Source organism: Coregonus clupeaformis, chromosome 39 (genome assembly GCF_020615455.1).
Source record: "Coregonus clupeaformis isolate EN_2021a chromosome 39, ASM2061545v1, whole genome shotgun sequence".
Taxonomy (NCBI): domain Eukaryota; kingdom Metazoa; phylum Chordata; class Actinopteri; order Salmoniformes; family Salmonidae; genus Coregonus; species Coregonus clupeaformis.
In genome coordinates, this window is record NC_059230.1 from 1642011 (window position 1) to 1667188 (window position 25178).

At 46.0% G+C, this 25178-nt stretch overlaps 1 protein-coding gene across 1 annotated transcript in view; it reads right to left on the reverse strand.

Annotated features, from left to right (window-relative positions):
- The window catches only part of LOC121554193 (trithorax group protein osa-like), a 114182-nt gene that overhangs the window by 36555 nt on the left and 52449 nt on the right, over nt 1-25178 (reverse strand). The window contains exon 2 of the mRNA XM_045211839.1: nt 6842-8740. Within this exon, the coding sequence (XP_045067774.1) occupies nt 6842-8740 (1899 nt within the window). The remainder of the gene's footprint in view (nt 1-6841; nt 8741-25178) is intronic.

The window sequence follows — 25178 nt, forward strand, 5'->3', positions numbered from 1 at the left end:
GTTTCGTGTGTGTGTGTCTGTGAGCGTGTTTCGTGTGTGTGTGTCTGTGAGCAGGTTTCGTGTGTGTGTGTGTGTCTGTGTGTCTGTGAGCGTGTTTCGTGTGTGTGTGTCTGTGAGCGTGTTTCGTGTGTGTGTGTCTGTGAGCAGGTTTCGTGTGTGTGTGTGTGTCTGTGTGTCTGTGAGCGTGTTTCGTGTGTGTGTGTGTCTGTGAGCATGTTTCGTGTGTGTGTGTCTGTGAGCAGGTTTCGTGTGTGTGTGTGTGTCTGTGTGTCTGTGAGCGTGTTTCGGTGTGTGTGTGTCTGTGAGCAGGTTTCGTGTGTGTGTGTGTCTGTGTGTCTGTGAGCGTGTTTCGTGTGTGTGTGTGTCTGTGAGCGTGTTTCGTGTGTGTGTGTCTGTGAGCAGGTTTCGTGTGTGTGTGTGTCTGTGTGTCTGTGAGCGTGTTTCGTGTGTGTGTGTGTCTGTGAGCGTGTTTCATGTGTGTGTGTCTGTGAGCAGGTTTCATGTGTGTGTACATGCTACAATGTGGATGACTGAGGGTCTAAGATGTTTTCTATGATGTAGGAATTCACACCGAAATTGCAATATTGACATGTGCAATATCCATATCGCAAGAGCTCCATATCGCAAGAGATCCATATCGCAAGAAATCCATATTGCAAGAGCTCCATATCGCAGGAGATCCATATCGCAAGAGCTCCATATCGCAGGAGATCCATATCGCATGCAATATTTAGAAACGCTACTCAGCCTTGTGTAACGTCTGTTAGGTCAAATGCAATCAACAGATTGCTCCCAAGTATTCTGATATATCGCAAGTCAAATCACAATCGCAATATTTAGTTATTGATTTTTCTGCAGTTAGTTTTGCCTGTATTGTGCCTAGCTACTGTCATGTGGGAGTCCATTTCCTGGAAAAGGCCCTGTGGTGTGTCTAAGTGTTTAAGTTGTGTTTTTAGCGTGTGTTTGTGTGTGTTGCTTAAGACAAATGCGAGTGTGTGCATACAGTTGAAGTCGGAAGTTTACATACACCTTAGCCAAATACATTTAAACTCAGTTTTTTCACAATTCCTGACATTTAATCCTAGTAAAAATTCCCTGTCTTAGGTCAGTTAGGATCACCACTTTATTTTAAGAATGTGAAATGTCAGAATAATAGTAGAGAGAATGATTTATTTCAGCTTTTATTTCTTTCATCACATTCCCAGTGGGTCAGAAGTTTACATGCACTCAATTAGTATCTGGTAGCATTGCCTTTAAATTGTTTAACTTCGGTCAAATGTTTCGGGTAGCCTTCCACAAACTTCCCACAATAAGTTGGCCGAATTTTGGCCCATTCCTCCTGACAGAGCTGGTGTAACTGAGTCAGGTTTGTAGGCCTCCTTGCTCGCACACGCTTTTTCAGTTCTGCCCACACATTTTCTATAGGATTGAGGTCAGGGCTTTGTGATGGCCACTCCAATACCTTGACTTTGTTGTCCTTAAGCCATTTTGCCACAACTTTGGAAGTATGGTTGGGGTCATTGTCCATTTGGAAGACCCATTTGCGACCAATCTTTAACTTCCTGACTGATATCTTGAGATGTTGCTTCAACATATCCACATAATTTTCCTTCCTCATGATGCCATCTATTTTGTGAAGTGCACCAGTCCCTCCTGCAGCAAAGCACCCCCACAGCATGATACTGCCACCCCCGTGCTTCACGGTTGGGATGGTATTCTTCGGCTTGCAAGCGTCCCCTTTTTCCTCCAAACATAACGATGGTCATTATGGCCAAACAGTTATATTTTTGTTTCATCAGACCAGAGGACATTTCTCCAAAAAGTACGATCTTTGTCCCCATGTGCAGTGCAAACCGTAGTCTGGCTTTTTAATGGTGGTTTTGGAGCAGTGGCTTCTTCCTTGCTGAGCGGCATTTCAGGTTATGTCGATACAGGTCTTGTTTTACTGTGGATATAGATACTTTTGTACCCGTTTCCTCCAGCATCTTCACAAGGTCCTTTGCTGTTGTTCTGGGATTGATTTGCACTTTTCGCACCAAAGTACGTTAATCTCTGAGCGGTATGACAGCTGCGTGGTCCCATGGTGTTTATACTTGCATACCATTGTTTGTACAAATGAACGTGGTACCTTCAGGCGTTTGGAAATTGCTCCCAAGGATGAACCAGACTTGTGGAGGTCTACAATTCTGTTTCTGAGGTCTTGGCTGATTTCTTTAGATTTTCTGATGATGTCAAGCAAAGAGGCACTGTTTGAATGTAGGCCTTGAAATACATCCACAGGTACTCCTCCAATTGACTCAAATTATGTCAATTAGCCTATCAGAAGCTTCTAAAGCCATGACATCATTTTCTGGAATTTTCCAAGCTGTTTAAAGGCACAGTCAACTTAGTGTATGTAAACTTCTGACCCACTGGAATTGTGATACAGTGAATTAGAAGTGAAATAATCTGTCTGTAAACAATTGTTGGAAAAATTACTCGTGTCATGCACAAAGTAGATGTCCTAACCGACTTGCCAAAACTATAGTTTGTTAACAAGAAATTTGTGGAGTGGTTGAAAAACAAGTTTTAATGACACCAACCTAAGTTTATGTAAACTTCCGACTTCAAGTGTACGTGTGTACCGATGTCGATTCTTAATTTGACCAGTTTCCACAGCAGGAAAATAATCCTTATGTGGATTATAATTAATGGACATTTTTGTAGGGGTTTATACATTTTTAGTTAGGGGAAATCAAGTCTGATATTTTAAAGAGGAATTTACAAACTTTAGAAGCCTTTTTAAACCTTAAATACACTATAAGATTGCATTTCCTGCAACAACAGGGTGATGAAATAAAAAATCCTACATCTATACGTGTGTGTGTGTGTGTGTGTGTCTGTGTTTGTGTGTGTATCCTTGTGGGGACCTAAAATCCCCAAAAGTCCCCACAAGGATAGTAAAACAAGGAAAATTCTCCCTCGTGTGGACATTTCCCACGTCCCCATGAGGACAAAGGCTATTTTAAGATTAGGGGTTATGTTTAGGGTTAGGGTTACAATTAGGGATAGGGTTACAATTATTAGGGTAAGGGTAAGGGGTTAGTGGTGAGGTTTAGGGTTAGGGTTAGGAGTTAGATTTAGGGTTTGGGTTTGGGTTACAGGTTAAGGTTAGGTTTAGGGTTAAGGTTAGGGTTAGGTTTAGGGTTAGGGATTTAGGAATCGTGACTTGATAGTAAGTAGGGGACTAACAATAGTCTGGAATAGGGCTCTTCTATCCATGTACATTAAACACATGATGGAGAACACGGCTGAAGTGTGTGTTTTCTGCGTTCCAAATGGAACCCTATTCACTATATAGTGCAGTACTATTGTGTATGGGCCCCAGTCAAAAGAAGTGGGTGTCATTTGAGACAGTCAGTATCTCACTAGAGGGTGTTCTTCTACACTCCCCCCACCTCACACAGTCCCCCTCTTCCCTCACACAGTCCCCCTCTTCCCTCACACAGTCCCCCTCTTCCCTCACACAGTCCCCTCTTCCCTCACACAGTCCCCCTCTTCCCTCACACAGTCCCCTCTCCCCTCACACAGTCCCCCTCTTCCCTCACACAGTCCCCCTCTCCCCTCACACAGTCCCCCTCTTCCCTCACACAGTCCCCCTCTTCCCTCACACAGTCTCCCTCTTCCCTCACACAGTCCCCCTCCTCCCTCACACAGTTCCCCTCTTCCCTCACACAGTCCCCTCCTCCCTCACACAGTCCCCCTCTTCCCTCACACAGTCCCCCTCCTCCCTCACACAGTCCCCCTCTTCCCTCACACAGTCCCCCTCTTCCCTCACACAGTCCCCCTCCTCCCTCACACAGTCCCCCTCCAGTTACCACTACTCCCCACCTCTCCTGTCCTCTCTCCCCCATACACTCCCCCTCACCACTACTCCCCACCTCTCCTGTCCTCTCTCCCTCCCCCTACACTCCCCCCTCACCACCTCTCCTGTCCTCTCTCTCTCCCCCCTTCACTCCCCCCTCACCACTACTCCCCCACCTCTCCTGTCCTCTCTCTCTCCCCCTTCACTCCCCCCTCACCACTACTCCCCACCTCTCCTGTCCTCTCTCTCTCCCCCCTTCACTCCCCCCTCACCACTACTCCCCACCTCTCCTGTCCTCTCTCCCTCCCCCTACACTCCCCCCCTCACCACTACTCCCCACCTCTCCTGTCCTCTCTCCCCCATACACTCCCCCCTTCACCACTACTCCCCACCTCTCCTGTCCTCTCTCCCCCATACACTCCCCCCTCACCACTACTCCCCACCTCTCCTGTCCTCTCTCTCTTCCCCTACACTCCCCCCTCACCACTACTCCCCACCTCTCCTGTCCTCTCTCCCCCATACACTCCCCCCTCACCACTACTCCCCACCTCTCCTGTCCTCTCTCCCTCCCCCTACACTCCCCCTCACCACTACTCCCCACCTCTCCTGTCCTCTCTCCCCCATACACTCCCCCCTCACCACTACTCCCCACCTCTCCTGTCCTCTCTCTCTCCCCCCTACACTCCCCCCTCACCACTACTCCCCACCTCTCCTGTCCTCTCTCCCCCATACACTCCCCCCTTCACCACTACTCCCCACCTCTCCTGTCCTCTCTTCCCCATACACTCCCCCTCACCACTACTCCCCACCTCTCCTGTCCTCTCTCTCTTCCCCCTTCACTCCCCCTCACCACTACTCCCCACCTCTCCTGTCCTCTCTCCCCCCATACACTCCCCCTTCACCACTACTCCCCACCTCTCCTGTCCTCTCTCCCCCCATACACTCCCCCCTCACCACTACTCCCCACCTCTCCTGTCCTCTCTCTCTCCCCCTACACTCCCCCCTCACCACTACTCCCCACCTCTCCTGTCCTCTCTCCCTCCCCCTACACTCCCCCAGATACGCACACACACACACACACACACACAGACAGACACAGCCACACACACATACACACACACACGGAAACACACGGAAACACACACACACAAAGACATATACTGTTCAGCACTACGGTTCTTTCTTTAATAAGCTTTGTGGAGCGGGTCGAGAGCTTCAAGTTCCTTGGCGTCCACATCACTAAGGACTTAACAAACACACCAGCACAGTCGTGAAGAGGGCACAGCAGCACCTCTTCCCCCTCAGGAGGCTGGTCTACAGCTGCACAATTGAGAGAATCTTGACTGGCTGCATCACCGCAAATGCACCGCCCTTGACCGCAAAACGCTACAGAGGGTGGTGCGTACAGCCCAGTACATCACTGGTGCCAAGCTTCCTGCCATCCAGGACCTCTATACCAGGCGGTGTCTGAGGAAGGCCCGAAAAATTGCCAAAGACTCCAGGCACCCAAGTCATAGACTGTTCACTCTGCTACCATCCGGCAAACGGTACCGTAGCAATCGGCTCTCGGATCAACAGGCTCTGAGACAGATTCTATCCCCAAGCCATAAGACTGCTAAATAGCCTGACTTCTAAATAGTCAATTAATGGTACCCAAACTATCTGCACTAACTCCATCTTGCACTGACCCTACACACACTCACTAGACTATATATACAAACCATATACACACTCACTCACACACACTACATTGACACTCCCACACAAAACCCACACACATTCACATACACTACATACGCATACGCACACACACACATAACACACACATGCAGACCGACACAACACAAACACACATGCATACACATTACACACACACACGCACACACTTTAACTCTCATCATGTGCTGCTGCTACTCTGTTCTTTATTTTACCCTTATTATTATCTATCCTGATGCCTAGTCACTTTACCCTGCCTTCATGTACATATCTACCTCAAATACCTTATTATTATCTATCCTGATGCCTAGTCACTTTACCCTGCCTTCATGTACATATCTACCTCAAATACCGTATTATTATCTATCCTGATGCCTAGTCACTTTACCCTGCCTTCATGTACATATCTACCTCAAATACCTTATTATTATCTATCCTGATGCCTAGTCACTTTACCCAGCCTTCATGTACATATCTACCTCAAATACCTTATTATTATCTATCCTGATGCCTAGTCACTTTACCCTGCCTTCATGTACATATCTACCTCAAATACCTTATTATTATCTATCCTGATGCCTAGTCACTTTACCCTGCCTTCATGTAGATATCTATCTCAAATACCTTATTATTATCTATCCTGATGCCTAGTCACTTTACCCTGCCTTCATGTACATATCTACCTCAAATACCTTATTATTATCTATCCTGATGCCTAGTCACTTTACCCTGCCTTCATGTACATATCTATCTCAAATACCTTATTATTATCTATCCTGATGCCTAGTCACTTTACCCTGCCTTCATGTACATATCTACCTCAAATACCTTATTATTATCTATCCTGATGCCTAGTCACTTTACCCTGCCTTCATGTACATATCTATCTCAAATACCTTATTATTATCTATCCTGATGCCTAGTCACTTTACCCTGCCTTCATGTACATATCTACCTCAAATACCTCGTACCTCTCTCTGCTCATTGATCTTGTACTGGTACTTCCTGTACATAGCCCCATTCTTATATTTTATTCCTCTTGTGACTGACATGTTATTAGTGTAAAGTATAACCAGTAGAATCAGCCAATCTCTCACCGCTTTACAGTATGGCCCAATGACCACTACATGCCATGTAACGTTTAGACCTCCACAAAATACTGCAACCAGGAAGTATAGCCAGCCAATCACCACTTTACATACTGCAACCAGGAAGTAGAACCAGCCAATCGCCTCTCAACGTACTGCAACCACGAAGAAGAATCAGACAATCATGACTCACCTCTCTACAGTGCTGTGGCCCTCCCAAGGCTCCTGCTGCAGCCTGTTGCATCGCTGCCATCTGCTGCATCCTCTGCTGTAGTAAATGGGCGTGGTTCGCTGCTACAGATGCTGCTGTTCCGGCAGCACCCCCATGCTGCATTCCCCGATAACCTGCCATGGAGTTGGGGGGTCCTTGTCCAGGCGGTCCCCCTCCCCCCATCTTCTGCTGCTGTCCACCTTGGTGGTCCGGGTTGGGATCAAAGTGGCGAAGGGGTTTGGTGTTAGTGAAGGAGTATGGGGGTTCTTGGTGGGGTACACCGCCACCACCGCCTGGTTTGGACATGGACGGGTGTTGTCCCAGCTGGGCGTTAGTCTGTAGCTGCTGTGTGTTCGACTGTTGCTGTTGTTGTTGTTGTTGTTGTTGCATGAGTAGCTTGAGGCTGCTGGGTTGACCTGCAGTCATGGCTTTGTAGAGCTGGCTAGACATATTGTTGTTGGGTCCCGACCCGTTCTGGGTGCTGTATGGATGTGGATGTTGGGTTTGGGGTTGGTTCTGGGGTTGAGGTTGAGGCTGGGGTTGAAGCAACGGACTAACATGGGGCTTGTCCGTCCTGTAGGGGGGCGAGGGCCTTGTGGCACCCGGTGTCGGTGCACCTCCGCTGGGCATGTAGCTGGCCTGGGACCCCTGGATGTTGGATGAAGTGCTGGATGTGGTGGTGGTTCCTCCAGGTAGGAGGGTACTTTGTGGGCTGAAGGGGGGTTGGGTGATAGCCGGACTGCCTAGCTTCTCTGGGTGGTAGGGTGGTGAAGGACCAGCGGATGGGAGACTCAGCGATCCCTGAGGGCTCTGGATGCTTCCAGCCGGGCTGAATGGTTGCTGGTGGAGCGGGGAGGAGTTGGGGAGGTTGGGCAGTTTCTGCCCACCCCAGGGTGAGCCTTGCTGGGATAGAGGAGGCATAGAGGCCTGGGTCTGGTTCTGGGACTGGTTCTGTGGGATAGGGGTGTTGGAGGAATGGTGTTTGTTGGAGTTGGACGCCATTTGCTGGAGCTGTTGGGCTCGCGATACTTCGTGCCACGTGGAACCGGGTCGAGACGAGAGGGCGGCTGAGAGCATTGGAGAACGAGCTTGATTCTGGGATGAAGAGGAGGAAGAGGAGTGATGAGGGGAGGCCGAGAGGGGTGAGGGGACCGGTTTGGAGGGGTGGGGGATGGAGTAGGGAGCTCCAGCTGGACTCGGGCCTACTTGGGGAGACCCGGCCTGGGGGAAGCCTGGGGAACGGGTGAGGTGGCTCTCCAGGTGAGAGGTGGGTCTCTGGGGGGAGCGTTTGGGCGAGTGTGGGTGGATATACCCTGGCCCAGGCCCTTGATTCTGATTCTGTTCCTCTTTACTCCCCAGTATCTTGTCAAGATCTAACTCCGTCAACGACGGATCCGGGTTCTTAGTCAGTTCATCCAGAATATCTTGCAGCTCCTGCTCAACCGATGGGGCCGACAAGGAGCTTCCATTGGGGTGAAAATGTCCTCCACCTCCCCCTCCTCCACCACCACTCCCAGACCCTGGACTCACCTTAGGGGGCATGGAGTAAGGCGACCCCAGGCCGGAGTTACCGTTCCCCAGCCTGTTACCTTCCAGTGACCCCTGACTTCCAGGTCCTCCATGACCTCCAGAACTCAGTCCTCCACAGTAAGGACTCTGCTGGAAGCTGCTACCAATGGCGAGGGTCACATCCTCCAGGCGGAGTCGCTTGGCGGGCGCCCCGGGAACATGGGTCATGGAGGTACCGTAGGAGGTACCATTCAGACCCAGACCTGAACCGGGGACAAGATTGGGGATGTTACTGGGCCCTTGGCCCTGCCGTAAACCTCCCTGGTAGGCCCCCTCGGTCACAGTCAGCCTCCTCTTCAGTGATCCAGACAGCTGGAGGGAGAAGAGAGAAGGTGAGTATCACAGAGAACTACCCAACAGAATTGACTACCAGCACCATCAGACACTAATGAATAAACACACTCTGCAGAGGGACGGAGGTGCTGGAAAACTGTTGATGGCATAGTAGCTTTCTATTGTCGACATTGTAGCTTTCTGTTGACGACATTGTAGCTTTCTATTGTCGACATTGTAGCTTGCTGTTGTAGACATTGTAGCTTTCTGTTGTAGACATTGTAGCTTTCTATTGTCGACATTGTAGCTCTCTATTGTCGACATTGTAGCTCTCTGTTGTCAACATTGTAGCTTTTATTGTCGATAAAGTATTATATTGTCAACATTGTAGCTTTTTATTGTTGATAAAGCTTTCTATTGTCAACATTGTAGCTTTCTATTGTCGATAAAGCCTTCTATTGTCAACATTGTGGCTTTTATTGTCGATAAAACCTTCTATTGTCAACATTGTAGCTTTCTATTGTCGATAAAGTCTTCTATTGTCAACACTTTAGCTTTCTATTGTCGATAAAGCCTTCTATTGTCAACACTGTAGCTTTCTATTGTCGATAAAGCCTTCTATTGTCAACATTGTAGCTTTCTATTGTCGATAAAGCCTTCTATTGTCAACACTGTAGCTTTCTATTGTCGATAAAGCCTTCTATTGTCAACACTGTAGCTTTCTATTGTCGATAAAGCCTTCTATTGTCAACATTGTAGCTTTCTATTGTCGATAAAGCCTTCTATTGTCAACACTGTAGCTTTCTATTGTCGATAAAGCCTTCTATTGTCAACATTGTAGCTTTCTATTGTCGATAAAGCCTTCTATTGTCAACATTGTGGCTTTCTATTGTTGATAAAACCTTCTATTGTCAACATTGTAGCTTTCTATTGTCGATAAAGTATTCTATTGTCAACACTTTAGCTTTCTATTGTCGATAAAGCCTTCTATTGTCAACACTGTAGCTTTCTATTGTCGATAAAGCCTTCTATTGTCAACATTGTAGCTTTCTATTGTCGATAAAGCCTTCTATTGTCAACACTGTAGCTTTCTATTGTTGATAAAGCCTTCTATTGTCAACACTGTAGCTTTCTATTGTCGATAAAGCCTTCTATTGTCAACATTGTAGCTTTCTATTGTCGATAAAGCCTTCTATTGTCAACACTGTAGCTTTCTATTGTCGATAAAGCCTTCTATTGTCAACATTGTAGCTTTCTATTGTCGATAAAGCCTTCTATTGTCAACATTGTAGCTTTCTATTGTCGATAAAGCCTTCTATTGTCAACACTGTAGCTTTCTATTGTCGATAAAGCCTTCTATTGTCAACATTGTAGCTTTCTATTGTCGATAAAGCCTTCTATTGTCAACACTGTAGCTTTCTATTGTCGATAAAGCCTTCTATTGTCAACATTGTAGCTTTCTATTGTCGATAAAGCCTTCTATTGTCAACACTGTAGCTTTCTATTGTCGATAAAGCCTTCTATTGTCAACACTGTAGCTTTCTATTGTCGATAAAGCCTTCTATTGTCAACATTGTAGCTTTCTATTGTCGATAAAGCCTTCTATTGTCAACATTGTACCTTTCTATAGTCTCCATAGATGGTACAGTCTATCATGGTCTTCCCACTCGCTGTCTGGCAGGTCTATAGGGATCTCAGGGCTCTGGTATATGGCTAACCCACCAGTCACCACTGTGTACACACACACACACATGAACGCACACGCACTCATACCCACGCACACGCACACACACACACACACACACACACACACACACACACACACACACACACACACACACACACACACACACGCACTCACACCCACGCACACGCACACACACACACACACACACACACACACCCTATGCTGTATTATTAGTGTTCTGTTCTTTCTTCCCTGCAGCTGCACGCACACTGCTGCCAGAAGTGGGATCCGTAGGCTCTTTTGTGTGTGTGTGGCTGCGTGTGTGCATATGTGTGTGTGTTGGTGCCAGAAGTGGGATACAAAGGATCACTGACTGAGATGCCTGTTTCTATTACTGTGATGGACTGACTGAAGGGTCAATGTCGTCCTCACGTACCCCTCTGTACCCACCCCTCAGCCTCACCCCAAGAGCCCCCGGAGCACCCCTAGAAGGATTAAGACACCCCATCCCCAAATTCCCTGGAACCCCCTCTAAACTTCAAACTCTAAAGCCCCTCATTGGGATTCTATTTTATTCAAAGAGAGATTCAGATGTAGAGGATGCTTTCATCTATTTTAGTTGTGGTGGTTGGAACATTGAGGTAAGATGCTTTCTTTTCATCACATGGGTTCTAGAATCTAGTCTAAAAGGGCTTTTCAGAAGGGATCCAAGTGGCTCCAAGTGTTCTGGAGAATTCTGGAGCATTCTAAGAGTGTCGCATTCTTCTGATGTTTGCATTGATCATCAACATTCCTAAAGAACTCTTCAGCCAAAAGACTGATGAAGGTTGAATCACTGGATGACGCCAAGGGAGATAGAGAGACAGGGTGAGAGAGGGAGAAAGAAAAGAGTGTGCTAAGGCTCCCTATTCCCTATATAGTGCACTACTTTTGACCAGAGCCCTATTGACCCTTGTTAAAAGTAGTGCACTATATAGGGAATAGGGCTGGCGTCGGCATGGCATTCCATCTTAATCTTTTCTTTTTATTGGCCAGTCTGAGATATGGCTTTTTCTTTGCAACTCTCGGAGTCGCCTCTTCACTGTTGACGTTGAGGCTGGTGTTTTGCGGGTACTATTTAATGAAGCTGCCAGTTGAGGACCTGTGAGGCGTCTGTTTCTCAAACTAGACACTAATGTAATTGTCCTCTTGCTCAGTTGTGCACCGGGGCCTCCCACTCCTCTTTTTATTCTGGTTAGAGCCAGTTTGCGCTGTTCTGTGAAGGGAGTAGTACACAGCGTTGTACGAGATTTTCAGTTTCTTGGCAATTTCTCGCATGGAATAGCCTTAATTTATCAGAACAAGAATAGACTGACGAGTTTCAGAAGAAAGTTATTTGTTTCTGGCCATTTTGAGCCTGTAATTGAACCCACAATTGCTGATGCTCCAGATACTCAACTAGTCTCAAGAAGGCCAGTTTTATTGTTTCTTTAATCAGCACAACAGTTTTCAGCTGTGCTAACATAATTGCAAAAGGCTTTTCTAATGATTAATTAGCCTTTTAAAATGATAAACTTGGATTAGCAAACACAACGTGCCATTGGAACACAGGACTGATGGTTGCTGATAATGGGCCTCTGTACGCCTATGTAGATATTCCATAAAAAATCAGCCGTTTCCAGCTATAATAGCCATTTACAACATTAACAATGTCTACACTGAATTTCTGATCAATTTGATGTTATTTTAATGGACAAAAAAATTGCTTTTCTTTCAAAAACAAGGACATGACATTTCTAAGTGACCCCAAACTTTTGAACGGTAGTGTATATATGTGTGTGTGTGTGTGTGTGTGTTTATATATGTGTGCATTCGGAAAGTATTCAGACCCATTCACTTTTTCCACATTTTGTTACGTTACAGCCTTATTCTAAAATGGATTACATAGTTTTTTCCCCTCATCGATCCACGCACAATACCCCATGATCACAAAGCAAAAACAGGTTTTACGAAATTTGTGCAAATGTATTTAAAAAAACAACCTGAAATATAACATTTACATAAGTATTCAGACCCTTTACTCAGTACTTTGTTGAAGCACCTTTGGCAGCGATTACAGCCTTGAGTCTTTTCTTAGGTATGACGCTACAAGCTTGGTACACCTTTATTTGGGGAGTTTCTCCCATTAATCTCAGCAGATCCTCTCAAACTCTGTCAGATTGGATGGGGAGCATTACTGCACAGCTATTTTCAGGTCTCTCCAGAGATGTTCGATCTGGTTCAAGTCCGGGCTCTGGCTGGGCCACTCAAGGACATTCAGAGACTTGTCCCGAAGCCACTCCTGCGTTGTCTTGGTTGTGTGCTTAGGGTCGTTGTCCTGTTGTAAGGTGAACCTTCGCCCCAGTCTGAGGTCCTGAGCACTCTGGAGCAGGTTTTCATCAATGATCTCTCTGTACTTTGCTCCGTTAATCTTTCCCTCAATCCTGACTAGTCTCCCAGTCCCTGCCGCTGAAAGACATCCCCACAGCATGATGCTGCCACCACCATGCTTCACCGTAGGGATGGTGCCAGGTTTCCTCCAGACATGACGCTTGGCATTCAGGCCAAAGAGTTCAGTCTTGGTTTCATCAGACCCGAGAATCTTGTTTCTCATGGTGTGAGTCCTTTAGGTGCCTTTTGGCAAACTCCAAGCGGGCTGTCATGTGCCTTTTACAGAGGAGTGGCTTCCATCTGGCCACGCTAACATAAAGGCCTGATTGGTGGAGTGCTGCAGAGATGGTTGTCCTTCTGGAAGGTTCTCCCATCTCCACAGAGGAAGTCTGGAGTGACCATCGGGTTCTTGATGGTTCCAATCTTCTTCCATTTAAGAATGATGGAGGCCACTGTGTTCTTGGGGACCTTCAATGCTGCAGAAATGTTTTGGTACCCTTCCCCAGATCTGTGCCTCGACAAAATCCTGTCTCGGAGCTATACGGACAATTCCTTCGACCCCATGGCTTGGTTTTTGCTCTGACATGCACTGTCAACTGTGGGACCTTATATAGACAGGTGTGTGCCTTTCCAAATCATGTCCAATCAGTTGAATCTACCACAGGTGGACTCAAATCAAGTTGTAGAAACATCTCAAGGATGATCAATGGAAACAGGATGCAACTGAGCTCAATTTCGAGTCTCATAGCAAAGGGTCTGAATACTTATTTAAATAAGGTATTTCTGTTTTCGCTTTGTCATTATGGGGTATTGTGTGTAGATTGAGGAGGAAAATGTTTTATTTAATCCATTTTAGAATAAGGCTGTAACGTAACAAAATGTGGAAAAAGTGAAGGGGTCTGAATACATTCCGAATGCGCTGTATATATATATATATATATATATATATATATATATATACACACACACACACTGAGTGTACAAAACATTAGTAAAACCTGTATTTGCATACGATCACATATATCTCTTTATTATGTATAGAAACTCTTTGGAAACGATTAAAATCACTTTGAGCTGATTTGTTTTTACTGTCTTTTATGTCCAACAATAAAACATTTAAATAAAAAGTTTTGTTCAGAAAACTTTGGGGGCCAAATAAAAATCCTGCAGGCCAAATTCAGCCCGCGGGCCGCCGGTTGGGGAACCCTGCCCTAAGCCTTCTCTTTCTCTACCTCTACTTCTCTTTTCGCTCCTTTCCTTCTCTCTTTTCACTGGCCTAAGAACTTTCCCCCCATTCTGACACCCACTCTGTCACCAATACTGCTCTCTAGTTCACAACCAGCATGACCAATCATAAATCAATCAAATGTATATATAAAGCGCCGTTTTACATCAGCAGTTGTCACAAAGTGCTTATACAGAAACCCAGCCTAAAACCCCAGACAGCAAGCAATGCAGATGTAGAAGCACAGTGGCTAGGAAAAACCAGGCTCTGAGGGGTGTCAGTCCCCTGCTGGCTGTGCCGGGTGGAGATTATAACAGTACATGGCCATTAAGGCCAGATCGTTCTCAAGATGTTCAAACATTAATAGATGACCAGCAGGGTCAAATAATAATCACAGTGGTTATAGAGGGTGCAGCAGGTCAGCACCTCAGGAGTAAATGTCAGTTGGCTTTTCATAGCTGAGGATTCAGAGGTCGAGACAGCAGATGCGGTAGAGAGTGAGAAGGAGGGAGGCAGAGAGAGGCAGAGAGAGGCAGGGGGAGAGAAAGAGAGAGAGAGAGAGAGAGAGAGAGAGAGAGAGAGAGAGAGAGAGAGAGAGAGAGAGAGAGAGAGAGAGAGAGAGAGAGAGAGAGAGAGAGAGAGAGAGAGAGAGAGAGAGAGAGAGAGAGAGAGAGAGAGAGAGAGAGAGAGACTCAGTGAGCATAGCCTTGCTATTGAGAAAGGCCGCCGTAGGCAGACCTGGCTTTCAAGAGAGGACAGGCTATGTGCACACTGCCCACAAAATGAAGTGGAAACTGAGCTGCACTTCCTAACCTCCTGCCAAATGTATGACCATATTAGAGACACATATTTCCCTCAGATTACACAGTCCAACAAAGAATTAGAAAACAAATCCAATTTTGATAAACTCCCATATCTATTGGGTGAAATACCACAGTGTGCGATCACAGCAGCAAGATTTGTGACCTGTTGCCACAAGAAAAGGGCAACCAGTGAAGAACAAACACCATTGTAAATACAAACAATATTTATGTTTATTTATTTTCCCTTTTGTACTTGAACTATTTGCACATCGTTACAACACTGTATATAGACATAATATGACATTTGAAATGTCTTTATTCTTTTGGAACTTTTGTGTAGTGTAGTGTTTACTGTAATCTTTTGTTTATTATCTATTTCACTTGCTTTGGCAATGTAAACATATGTTTCCCATGCCAATAAAGCCCTTAAATTGAATTGAATGAGAGAGCATCACAGTCAACAAAAACTCTATGACCAAAACGTATGAATAGTTTTGGTTTACATACAGTTGTATACATACAGTATAACAACAACAACACTATAGGAACAATATAATGCATGCAATAATACAGTAGGTCGGGATGCCTTGTAAGGATCCGACGGCGAGCGAGTAAACTGCCTCTTCCAGCAATCCTATTAGCCAATGTTCAATCATTTGAAAATAAATTGGACGACCTAAGATTAAGGTTATCCTACCAACGGGACATTAAAAACTGTAATATCTTATGTTTCATGGATTCGTGGCTGAACGACGACATGGACAACATACAGCTGGCGGGATATACACTACATCGGCAGGATAGAATGGCTGACTCCGGTAAGACAAGGGGTGGCGGTCTGTGTATATTTGTAAACAACAGCTGGTGCATAAAATCTACTACAAAGGAAGTCTCGAGGTTTTGCTCGCCTGAGGTAGAGTATCTCATGATAAGCTGTAGACCACACTATTTACCAAGAGGGTTTTCATCTATATTTTTCGTAGCTGTCTATTTACCACCACAAACCGATGCTGGCACTAAGATTGCACTCAATGAGCTGTATAAGGCCATAAGTAAACAGGAAAACGCTCATCCAGAGGCAGCGCTCCTAGTGGCCGGGGACTTTAATGCAGGGAAACTTAAATCCGTTCTACCTAATTTCTACCAGCATGTTAAATGTGCAACCAGAGCAAAAACAACTCTAGACCACCTTTACTCCACACACAGAGACACATACACATTTCTCCCTCACCCTCCATTTGGCAAATCTGACCATAACTCTATCCTCCTGATTCCTGCTTATAAGCAAAAACTAAAGCAGGAAGCACCAGTGACTCGGTTAATAAGGAAGTGGTCAGATGACACAGATGCTAAGCTACAGGACTGTTTTGCTAGCACAGACTGGAATATGTTCCGGGATTCTTCAGATAGCATTGAGGAGTACACCACATCAGTCACTGGCTTCATCAATAAGTGCATCGATGACGTCGTCCCCACAGTGACTGTACGTACATACTCCAACCAGAAGCCATGGATTACAGGCAACATCCACACTGAGCTAAAGGGTAGAGCTGCCACTTTCAAGGAGCGGACTCTAACCCGGATGCTTATAAGAAATGCCGCTATGCCCTACGAACCATCAAACAGGCAAAGAGTCAATACAGGACTAAGATTGAATCGTACTACACCGGCTCCGACGCTCGTCGGATGTGGCAGGGCTTGAAAACTATTTCAGACTACAAAGGGAAGCACAGCCGTGAGCTGCGCAGTGACACAAGCCTACCAGACGAGCTAAATCACTTCTATGCTCGCTTCGAGGCAAGCAGCACTGAAGCATGCATGAGAACATCAGCTGTTCCGGATGACTATGTGATCACGCTCTCCGTAGCCAATGTGAGTAAGACTTTTAAGCAGGTCAACATTCACAAGGCCGCAGGGCCAGACGGATTACCAGGACATGTCCCCTCCTGTCCTCCCTTTTCACCCATGACTGCATGACCAGGCACGACTCCAACACCATCATTAAGTTTGCCGACGACACAACAGTGGTAGGCCTGATCACTGACAACGATGAGACAGCCTATAGGGAGGAGGTCAGAGACCTGGCCATGTGGTGCCAGGATAACAACCTCTCCCTCAACGTGATCAAGACAAAGGAGATGATTGTGGACTACAGGATAAAAAGAGGACTGAGCGCGCCCCCATTCTCATCGACGGGGTTGTAGTGGAACAGGTTGAGAGCTTCAAGTTCCTTGGTGTCCACATCACCAACAAACTATCATGGTCCAAACACACCAAGACAGTCGTGAAAAGGGCACGACAAAGCCTATTCCCCCTCAGGAGAATGGCATGGGTCCTCAGATCCTCAAAATGTTCTACAGCTGCACCATCGACTAACCGGTGCCCCCGCACATTGACTCTGTACCGGTACCCCCAGTATATAGCCTCCCTACTGTTATTTTATTTTACTTCTATTTTTTACTTATCTATTTTTTACTTAACACTTTTTTTTTCTCTTAAAAACTGCATTGTTGGTTAAGGGCTTGTAAGTAAGCATTTCACTGTAATGTCTACACCTGTTGTATTCGGTGCATGTGGCAAATAAGATTTGATTTGATTTGATTTACCTCTCTCTCCATCTCTCCCTCTCTCTCTTCCTCTCACTCTCGAGGAGGAGATGATGGAGGAGAGGAGAGATGGAGAGCGTGGAAAAAAGGAGGGGAGTTTTCTCATTCGGTAGCAATCAGGTTTGTTTCATTATGACTGACATCACAATCTGTCAACACAGAGACAGAAAGAGAGAGCAACACAAACAGATTGACAGACAGACAGACAGACAAAGAAAGAAAGAAAGAAAGAAAGAAAGAAAGAAAGAAAGAAAGAAAGAAAGAAAGAAAGAAAGAAAGAAAGAAAGAAAGAAAGAAAGAAAGAAAGAAAGAAAGAAAGAAAGAAAGAAAGAAAGAGACATACAGCGAGAGAAGAGTGACAGAGAACGATAGAGAAAGAGAGAGAGAGAGAGACAGAGAAAGAGAGAGAGAGAGAGAGAGAGAGAGAGAGAGAGAGAGACAGAAGGAGAGCGAGAGACAGAAAGAGAGCGAGAGAGAGAGTGGGAGAGAGAATCGTCCTGTTATTATGTCATTCATATTCCATCATTATACTGGTAGAGATACACAATGAGAAACGTCTCAAGGGGATCCTTGGGACATCCCAGTTAAAACAGTTAAGGGCAGGGATGTAGCGTTGATAGAGCATGGCGTTTGCAATGCCAGGGTTGTGGGTTCGATTCCAAAATATGTATTCACTAACTGTAAGTCGCTCTGGATAAGAGCGTCTGCTAAATGACTAAAATGTAAATGTAAATGTAAGGGTTAAGGTAAGGGTTAAGGTCCCTCCCTCTGTAATGTATAATGGTGTGTCAGTCATTATTAGCTGTTCTATTGTTTCCTCTTTAATCACCAGCTCTGACATCAACAACTCTGTTGCCTAGGCTACATCAGCGTGTGTTTGTGCCCTCAAAACCCTGCTGCCGCCTGTTTGCTCCACAGGGAGCTGGACTGTCCCAAGATATTGGAGGGAAGATATCAAGTCTCTGGGTTCTCCCCATGGAAAGACCTGGGGTTGAGTTAAGCTGTCTCTGGGTTAACCCATGGAAAGACCTGGGGTTGAGTTAAGCTGTCTCTGGGTTCTCCCCATGGAAAGACCTGGGGTTGAGTTAAGCTGTCTCTGGGTTAACCCATGGAAAGACCTGGGGTTGAGTTAAGCTGTCTCTGGGTTCTCCCCATGGAAAGACCTGGGGTTGAGTTAGGCTGTCTCTGGGTTCTCCCCATGGAAAGACCTGGGGTTGAGTTAGGCTGTCTCTGGATTCTCCCCATGGAAAGAGCTGGGGTTGAGTTAGGCTGTCTCTGGGTTCTCCCCATGGAAAGACCTGGGGTTGAGTTAGGCTGTCTCTGGGTTCTCCCCATGGAAAGACCTAGAGCTGTTAAGGTTAAGAGAGATTAGTGGAGTGTTTCCTCTGAGCGTCTAGTGATCAGTAAAACAGAACTGGATCCTGATCTGATCCTGGGTCAGTCTATAGGGGATCTGCAGTAATCCTTTGGGGGATCCCTCTCTGTAGCAGTAGAACAATGTATTAGCACATCCAGATCCCTCTCTAGTTAGCAGTAGTACATCAGTGTGTGTGTGTATGTGTTTGTGCCCTCAAATCCCCACTGCCGAATGTTCGCTCCACAGGGATTTACAGCGTTACATTGTCACCTTCCCCCTCCCCCCCTGCCCCTACACTGCCTGTCTGTCATCCCATGTGTCAACACCACACGTATACGCCGTATCATCATGCCAACAATGTGTTATCGCCACACCAACATCGCCTCAACGCCCTAACTCGCTACTCGCTGATGACACGTTTGGAGACCCCGCAGTTTGATGATGTCATCGATTACATCATAGGTGATGATGTCACAAAGTGATGACAACGAGGACATTCCACAGAGACGAGCCAGCTGGTCAGAAAACACTTCCTCTGATGACGTCAGACTGCAGAACAGGGAAGTGACACTTACTCACTCTTTAGAAGACATGAAGCATAGCTATAGAACACAGGAGCTGGACTGAACCAAGATATTGGAGGGAAGATATCAAGTCTCTGGGTTCTCCCCATGGAAAGACCTGGGGTTGAGTTAGGCTGTCTCTGGGTTCTCCCCATGGAAAGACCTGGGGTTGAGTTAGGCTGTCTCTGGGTTCTCCCCATGGAAAGACCTGGGGTTGAGTTAGGCTGTCCCTGGGTTAACCCATGGAAAGACATTGGGTTGAGTTAGGCTGTCTCTGGGTTAACCCATGGAAAGTCCTGGGCTTGAGTTAGGCTGTCTCTGGGTTAACCCATGGAAAGACCTGGGGTTAAGTTAGGCTGTCTCTGGGTTCTCCCCATGGAAAGACCTGGGGTTGGGTTAGGCTGTCTCTGGGTTCTCCCCATGGAAAGACCTGGGGTTGGGTTAGGCTGTCTCTGGGTTCTCCCCATGGAAAGACCTGGGGTTGGGTTAGGCTGTCTCTGGGTTAACCCATGGAAAGACCTGGGGTTGGGTTAGGCTGTCTCTGGGTTCTCCCCATGGAAAGACCTGGGGTTGGGTTAGGCTGTCTCTGGGTTCTCCCCATGGAAAGACCTGGGGTTAAGTTAGGCTGTCTCTGGGTTCTCCCCATGGAAAGACCTGGGGTTGAGTTAGGCTGTCTCTGGGTTAACCCATGGAAAGACCTGGGGTTGGGTTAGGCTGTCTCTGGGTTCTCCCCATGGAAAGACCTGGGGTTGGGTTAGGCTGTCTCTGGGTTCTCCCCATGGAAAGACCTGAGGTTGAGTTGGTGGAGTGTTTCCTCTGAGCGTCTAGTGATCAGTAAAACAGAACTGGATCCTGATCTGATCCTGGGTCAGTCTATAGGGGTTCTGCAGTAATCCTTTGGTGGGATCCCTCTCTGTGGCACTAGAACAATGTATTAGCACATCCAGATCCCTCTCTAGTTAGCAGTAGTACAACATAATAAGGAGTCAGTCTTAAGGCAGTTTAGCCATACAACAGATCCGGATGGATCCCTGTCTGTCTGTACAAAATGTATTCTGACAGGTGGGCCTGTCTCAGGTCTCAGACAGGATAAAGTGGATTAGACAATTCTCCCATAGGGACCCCCGGCGTCAAGGGAGGGGGAGACCCATTTTTAGGAGAAGGGGGAAACCTACCCCCTTCTGTACCGCCCTACCCTACACACACACTCCACATATACCCCTTCACTCCCATCCCAAGGGACCCCCTGGTGCTTCTAACCTCTCCCCTAGCCTCTCTAGGTCTATTCCCTGAAAATATTTGCATATCGTTTCAACATGTAATTTACTACCAATTTACTACAAATTTACAGCCAATTTAGAACCAATATGTTAGCAATTTACGACTGCCTTAATGTTTCTTCAATGCCTTCAAACAATTGTGATGAAATCTTAATTTACGACGTCAACAGACAATCCCGTTGAACATCATACTGCTACTACATCAACTCGTCATCCATACAGCATCCTGGTGGTCACATCTTAGCGTATGTATACATATTTTAATGTCACACCATAACTGTAATGATCCTCGTCATCATCCCATTAGAATACTAATAAAGTTTATGAGGTTTTGAATGAAGTGTCTGGGGAGGGGGAGGTTTGATGCAGTCGCGGGCTAAATAGCCTTCCTATAAAAACGCAATCAGGGCCTGTATTCATAAAGTGTATCAGAGTAGGAGTGCTGATCTAGGACCAGGTCCTAACCTGCCCATATAATCTTATTCATTATGATGTAAAAGGCAAAACGGATCCTAGACCAGCGCCTTTACTCTGAGACGCTTTATGAATATTGGGCCCAGCTCTTCTGGAGTGATCAGGAAGAGAGCGAAGCTGTTTTCATTCACTACACAACACCAGTTGTTCCCGGCTGTTTACGTCATAACAACCCTCCATTCATCCACAGTCTACAGGCTATGACAAAGGAGTTCAAGTTAGAGCAGGGCTATTGTGACATATCTTACTTAGAGATGGGGTCAGTGTGTGTGTGTGTGTGCGTGCGTGTGTACTGTGTGTGTGTGTGTGTACGCAAAACACAGTCAGTACTACGTAGAATCGCTTTAAAGAGATGACCTTGTTTCTATTGGGCTAACTTTGTCTCTCTCTCCCTCCCATCTTCATTCATCCCTCTCTCAGTGTGTCAGAGGTATTTTCAGGAGTCTTTCCTCTTCACTGGTTGACTGTCACTCTATTCTATCTGGAACACAGCAGTATAGAACAGACTCCAGTAGAAGAGAATAGAAAACACTCAGAGTACATCACCAGCCTTATCTCCTATTGACCTTTTGCTAACGCCACAATTTCTCTGTTGCCTCTCTCCATGTGTGTGTGTGTGTGTGTGTGTGTGTGTGTGTGTGTGACATTGCGGTATCTGTTTCACATCGTTGGGGTTTTCACTTGGTTTTCTACGCTCTCTTTCCCTCAAATCTGTTTACTCTAGAAATCTTAGATACACGGTGTTGTGTGTGTGTGTGTGTGTGTGTGTGTGTGTGTGTATGTGTGTGTGAAGTTTGATTACAGTAAATTATGATACATCACAAGTAGATGCAGGGGAGGTTTCATATCCACCCACACACACACACGCACGCACACGCACACACACACACACACGCATGCACGCACACGCACACACACACGCACGCACATGCACACACACACACACGCATGCACGCACACGCACGCACGCACACACACCCACACACATACACACATACAGCCAAATGCCTGAGGTCTGAATCTTTTCTTCTTGCTGCTCAACAAATGTCTATGAACTCCCAGAAAGACGGTGAGAGAGTAGTGTACTGAGCTGAGTATTAACCTAGCCTAGCTTCATGAATTAGTCAATGGGAGAACACATATAAATACAGTAGCATACCCTAGCTAGCCTAGCCTAGCTTCATGAATTAGTCAATGGGAGAACACATATAACTACAGTAGCATACCCTAGCTAGCCTAGCCTAGCTTCATGAATTAGTCAATGGGAGAACACATATAACTACAGTAGCATACCCTAGCTAGCCTAGCTTCATGAATTAGTCAATGGAAGAACACATATAACTACAGTAGCATACCCTAGCTAGCCTAGCCTAGCTTCATGAATTAGTCAATGGAGTTTACATGTACCTAGCTTTGGCGTAGTTAGCCTAGCTCATCGATAATCAATGGAGTTTGCATGTACCATGCGTTAGTGTAGTTAGTTTAGCTTCATTCATTTGTTAATGGGAGAACACATAGTGGCTATATATACTTAGCAGCTGGAGGCTAGGGCTAAATCTGCTCAGCGCTAGTCTGACTGGACTGAGCCAGCTGCGTCAAACACTGGGAGTGAGGCACTAGATAGCTAATACATCAACACCACACACCACTCTCTTTTTATCTCTCCTTTCTTTTCTTCTCCTCTGTTTTGTCCCTTTCCCTGCTGTTTCTTTTAGGATTTTTTGTTCTCCCTCCCTCCCTCCCTCCCTCCCTCCATCTACCTCCCCTCCGTTTTAGGACGCATCCTCTGTCTATTAAACATCTTATTGACATTTAACACTGTGTGAAAGAAACTATGAAATGAAAGAGAGATGGGGGGAGAGAGAGATGGAAGGGAAGATAGAGATAGCAGGAATGGAGATATAGGGGGAAGGAGAAATGGAGAGGGAAGATAGAGATAGCAGGAATGGAGATATAGGGGGAAGGAGAACTGGAGAGGGAAGATAGAGATAGCAGGAATGGAGATATAGGGGGAAGGAGAAATGGAGAGGGAAGATAGAGATAGCAGGAATGGAGATATAGGGGGAAGGAGAAATGGAGAGGGAAGATAGAGATAGCAGGAATGGAGATATAGGGGGGAAGGAGAAATGGAGAGGGAAGATAGAGATAGCAGGAATGGAGATATAGGGGGAAGGAGAAATGGAGAGGGAAGATAGAGATAGCAGGAATGGAGATATAGGGGGAAGGAGAAATGGAGAGGGAAGATAGAGATAGCAGGAATGGAGATATAGGGGGAAGGAGAGATGGAAGGGAAGATAGAGATAGCAGGAATGGAGATATAGGGGGAAGGAGAAATGGAGAGGGAAGATAGAGATAGCAGGAATGGAGATATAGGGGGAAGGAGAAATGGAGAGGGAAGATAGAGATAGCAGGAATGGAGATATAGGGGGAAGGAGAAATGGAGAGGGGAAGATAGAGATAGCAGGAATGGAGATATAGGGGGGAAGGAGAAATGGAGAGGGGAAGATAGAGATAGCAGGAATGGAGATATAGGGGGAAGGAGAAATGGAGAGGGAAGATAGAGATAGCAGGAATGGAGATATAGGGGGAAGGAGAAATGGAGAGGGAAACCCCTATCACTTTATTGCAACATTTACTAGATATAACTTTCTCTCTCTCCACCTCTTTTTCCACCTCTCATCTCTTTCTCTTTCTCTTTCTCCTCCCCCTATCCCTCTGACCCTGACCCCTGAACTACGAACTCTAACCTAGAGCCCGGCGAGGGTCACAAATGTAGCTGTTCAGTCTGCCTACACACACATATCCAAACGCATACGCACACAACACACAACACACAACACAATACACAACACACAGTCCTCCTTTCTAGTGCAGAGAGAAGAAAGGCAGACTGACTTATCACCACGGTGACGTTAATTGGCTCTGAGAGATGTATCTGTTAGGTAGCATCTACACTAACCTGGGAGAAAGAAAGAGAGAGAGAGAGAGAGAGAGAGAGAGAGAGAGAGAGAGAGAGAGAGAGAGAGAGAGAGAGAGAGAGAGAGAGAGAGAGAGAGAGAGAGAGAGAGAGAGAGAGAGAGAGAGAGAGAGAGAGAGAGAGAGACGGCAAGGAGAAAGATAGAGAGTGAGAAAGAAAAAGGGAAAGTAAGAAAGATGGAGAGAACAATAAAGCAACACAGAGAGGGTGAATTGAGTGGAAGCAAGAGAGATTGAGAGAAGAAAAAGGGAGAGAGAGAACGAGAGCAAGAGAGAGAGAGAGCGAGAGAGAGCGAGAGAAAGAGAGAGAGAGAGAGAACAGACACTGTATTCATTTCACACTTGTCAGCTGCGAGGGACGAATCAATGTGTATAAAGGGCTGAATGAAGAACGACAGACTATATGAAAGAAGGGGGGGAGAGAGAGAGAGAGAGGGAGGGAGGGAGGGAGGGATGGGGGAGGAGGGGAGATTGATGGTTGAGGCAGCGGTGCTAACCAGGGGCGCCGGAATTGTTTCTCGAAAGTGACGCACACATACAGACACACACGAACACACACGCACACACACGCTTCAAACGTAAACAGTTGTACCATAATGAGATAGCTAGAAGAATTGCAGTATAAAATGTTCATCAGTCTTTTGTTGCCAGGCACTGCAAGTAGGCAGCAGCCATATCTAAAGTCATATACACATCACATGGTTTCATAAATCGATGGATATTCTATCCAACTAGACTCTGTCATCTATTTATCTATTTACATACAGTATCACTGTCGCCACTCAACCATGGCACGTTTCATATCTACATGTTTTCCTAGTGCCAGCTTCACTAACCCACATACAAAAATACTATAGTTTACTATAGAACACTACAGTACTTGCTATCGAGTACTGTAGTGTTCTATAGTGTAGTGTTCTGTAGTGTTCTATACTGTAGTGTTATGTAGTAAACTGCAGTATACTGTAGAATACTATAATACACACTGTAGTATCCCTCGATCATGTGTAGTACTTAGTATAGCATTTTGTAGTATACTGTAGATACTATAGTAAATACTACAGCATTATCTACAAAAAACACTGTAGTAAATACTA